The 3,730-nt window shown below is 47.2% G+C and overlaps 2 protein-coding genes across 3 annotated transcripts in view; one reads left to right on the top strand and one right to left on the bottom strand.

Moving 5' to 3' along the window:
- Positions 1–172: 172 nt before the first annotated feature.
- Positions 173–2,681, top strand: Pmar_PMAR019243 (cisplatin resistance-associated overexpressed protein, putative; the record flags this gene model as incomplete). Of its 2 annotated transcripts, XM_002780295.1 has the most annotated exons (9): positions 173–315; positions 364–489; positions 541–608; positions 652–728; positions 1,319–1,402; positions 1,464–1,615; positions 1,857–1,997; positions 2,059–2,198; positions 2,531–2,681. In XM_002780295.1, the coding sequence occupies 9 exons, from the start codon at positions 173–175 to the stop codon at positions 2,635–2,637; spliced, it is 1,038 nt and encodes a 345-aa protein (XP_002780341.1). In that variant the 3' UTR covers positions 2,638–2,681. The 2 variants fall into 2 exon arrangements, with proteins under 2 accessions (XP_002780341.1, XP_002780342.1); XM_002780296.1 differs by having other exon boundaries at positions 173–489.
- Positions 2,682–2,804: 123 nt separating this feature from the next.
- Pmar_PMAR019245 (hypothetical protein) overlaps positions 2,805–3,730 on the bottom strand; it is a gene marked incomplete at both ends in the record, with an annotated part of 3,018 nt that continues 2,092 nt past the window's right edge. The window contains one exon of the mRNA XM_002780297.1: positions 2,805–2,893. Coding sequence (XP_002780343.1) covers positions 2,805–2,893 — 89 coding nt within the window. The remainder of the gene's footprint in view (positions 2,894–3,730) is intronic.

The raw sequence follows: 3,730 nt of genomic DNA on the forward strand, positions 1-3,730 counted from the left end.
ATCTCGCTCGCCAAGGCCACGTTCTTCGAACCGTACTAGTTTGGTTAGTCTGTGGTGTGGCTCAGGAGCGATTAATACGGTTTTGGCATGCATGAAACTGAGGAGCTTGCAGGAAGGTGTGGAATGACACCGGGGACATGCATATGACTAACAGACATTTTATAATTTTTCAATGGAGGAAGCTCGAGCACTCCTTGATCAGCTTATGGGGCGTGACCGTAACGCTACTGCAGCTGCCAAGTCAAAGTCGTCAGAAAACAGGCTAAACTGGCTAACTCAGGATCAGTACTGCCCCTACTATCTGGTGGATTTCTGGTAGCATAGGCTGTCTCCTATGGTTGCTGCTCATGATGGTTGCCTCAGCCCGAATGAGCTCTTCGTGAATACTCGTGCCTATATGGGCAGTTGTGGGAAGGAGCATTGTGAGTACACAAAGTTTCGGTTTGATCAGATGGAGGACGGTAGAGAAAAGAGGGAAATAATTGACAGGTCTGTTGAGGCACGATAAGGGAGGTTATGGAGCTGACTATTCGAGAGTAGGTACGAACGTAAATTACTGAGTTATTGCGAGTACATGGAGACTCAGCTGGCGCAGAAGATCCGCAGAGGTATGTGGCGTATGCAGGATGCTCGTCATCTGTGCTGCTTCAGGAAAGGCTAGGGTAGCAACGGAGATACCGGATATAGAGGTTCCTGCTCAGAATAGAGAGAAGATTGATGAGCTCCGGGTACTATAGCTGACTGTTTTGCGTGTCGCGGCTTCTCTCGAACAGTTGTAGTATCTAAAATATATGTAGTATCATCATTGTATCGAAAATAGTAATGTGAACTTTCTAACATTCTGAACTAAATGCTCTGCATAAGGAGAGATGTGTCTGAATGTATAATCAGGAATTTATTTTACTAGTGCGTATCTTTGAGTGGTTGTGGCATAGGCGCCCCACTCGTAGAGGATTTGGTTCTACCAGTGCGTATCTTTGAGTGGTTGTGGCATAGGCGCCCCACTCGTAGAGGATTTGGTTCTACCAGTGCGTATCTTTGAGTGGTTGTGGCATAGGCGCCCCACTCGTAGAGGATTTGGTTCTACCAGTGCGTATCTTTGAGTGGTTGTGGCATAGGCGCCTCACTCGTAGAGGATTTGTCCATACTAGTATGTACCTCTGGGTGACGTAGTCGCTCCACTCGTAAGAATTGATTCCATCAAGGCATATCTTAGGGTGGCATAGCTGCCCCACTCAGAGGAATTGATTGTACTGAGGCGTATCCTGGGGTGGCATAGTTGCCCCGTCCGGACTGATCGGCCTTACTATGGTGTTAGGTTAAAATCAACAGTTTGGTCAAGGAAGCCGAGAGCTTGGCGGAGAGGGGCCGTTTGGTGGATTCTGAGAGGAAAATGTCCCTGGTACATGATGATAGGGATGAAGATAATTTCGTGGCGCGTGACGGTAATTATGTCATTTCAGATCGAGCCATTGAATGACAAGATTCGTGACCTGAGTGGCGAGAAGTACCTTCATATGACGCGTACGGAGTTCGTTTGTGACGTTTGCGGTTGTCTAGTCACTTTGAACGAGAACGACTCTCGGATCACTTTGGAAAATCACGAACATGCACGGTAGGTCGCTTGGGTGGCTTTGATTCGTGATTTGAGTCTAATGCACTGAAGATGGGGATGGCGGGAAGAGAAGCTTTTGCTTCCTCAGTGGTATTGTTGAGGCAGTCATCGTGTTACGGAGAGTCTCAGGCATTTTGACTTGCTGGCTGCTCGTCCTCCACAGTGAGGGGTTTGGATAATCGTACTTCCTCGTTGCGCATATCGATATTGATGGTATAAATAGTACTCTGATTCATTGCAGTGGCAAGCAGCATCAAGGCTGGGCGAAGATAAAGGAAACCAGCAAAGCGTTGAGAGAGAAGTTTGCTTCGGGTAGAGGATTGCCCTTATCCCCATCAACGAGGGAAACGCCACGGGTTGAGAGGACTCCCATTGAACGCAGGTGAGGCTGGCACTTCTACTCTATTAGCTGTAGTGCAGCGTTATGTTGGGTTATCCTGTAGATCTCCGCCACGCTCTGAGACCAAGAAGGTTGAAGAGAGCCCGAAGAAGGAAACGAGCAACGGTCCAGAAGTGGATGAAAGGAAGAGTGAGGAGTACCAGTCGAAGGTTGAGGATTGGAGGACTCATCTTTCTAAGATGCGTAAGGCGCCGTCTAGCTGAGCGGCTCGAGCTAGGCACACAGTGCTTCTTTGAATCCCGGCCCTGTTGCAATCTCTGGTACACTCAGCAGTAGCAGATGTGTCTCGTAGTTAACGAAGTGGAGCATATGGGGGGAGTAGTCGGATAGGTCGGTGGTTTTCGACTAGCACAGCTCAATTTATTCCGCGCATCAGTACACCATTAGTGGAAGTAGAGTTCCATCGAGTGCGAGAATCTGCTTCGTCGTGGTTCTTTCCGTTGGATTCACCACTTCGAGCTCATAGAGAACGCCCAGGTGAAAGGAGTTGGAGAGCCAAGTTAATCCATGGTCAGGTTCAAAGAAGCCGAAGCATCGACATCATAGAGAAAAGGATTGTCACCACCGTCGTCACCGGTCTCGCTCTCGTGATAAGAGGGACCGCAGTGGTAGTCGTGATTGAAGTGAATGATAGTTCTCATTTCTAAACATTTGATTGGAATGTCATCAGATTCGTCTTGAGTTACATCGCAGTTACCTCCACTGTGGTCTACATTGTGTCTCGGTGAGTGCGCCTCGCAATGCATAGTACAGTTATAGGGTAGTAAGGCACGTATTGTGGCTTTATTGCTACTTGTTGCTTTTCCATGCGGGAAAATCTTTCCCATTGGGTGCAGCTTGATTCTGAAACTTGATCAATGAATGTGACGGCATCATCTCTGAGCAACAATAAGTGACAAAATCCATGGAAGTTACAGTTCAAATTACGTTAAATCTATTCCTGTCTTCGCTGTTCTCATCACTGCCAATCTTGTTCGACTATCCCGTTGCACATTCTTGGAGTTAGCGCAGGCTTCTGCGAGATCCATGAGTTTCCTTACCTTGAGCAGGGGAACGCAGCTCAGCTTGCTGCTAATTCGCCTGCTGCTTATATCAACACGGAAAATACCTATATCTGATACCTCTTTTGGTGCAGGGAAAAGAGAGCATCAGTGGAACTTCAGTTCGGGGAAAATTTTGCCCAATTGAAATACTGAGCTTTGACATTGTTCGGCTCATAGCTTGAAGAACTATCAGTTGACCCCAATGCATAGAAATTGTAGAACGTATACGTCTCCTCTGACGTTATCAGCTTCGCTGAGATCATCATGGCCTTATAGAGTCGCCCGGCCGAACAGCGACCAAGAGTGAGAGAGACCTTTGAATAACCCTTTACTGTATACCGCTCACGGGTGTTATTCGGAGAAGGATTGTTGATTTATAGACTATAGCTCCCTTTCGAGTTAGTCTTGATAGTTATCGTTGATAATCATCTTAATGTTGATCAGTTGTTATTCTTCGTCGATTGTGGTTGGTTTCTCCGTCAAAATGGAAGGAACTCGTCAAAATGGTTTTTTCATCGGTCGAAACTCTGCAGGCCTTTGGGAATGCGGTTTGTGCAACGTAGGGCTATTCCTCTTAGTACAGTGATGAACGGTGGTTTGTCGCTTTTTCTATTAGACAAGCGTCTGTTACGAGGGCATGTTGGAGGACCATATACGGGGCAAGCAACACGC

This window comes from Perkinsus marinus, assembly GCF_000006405.1.
Source record: "Perkinsus marinus ATCC 50983 genomic scaffold scf_1104296944428, whole genome shotgun sequence".
Lineage (NCBI taxonomy): Eukaryota > Perkinsozoa > Perkinsida > Perkinsidae > Perkinsus > Perkinsus marinus.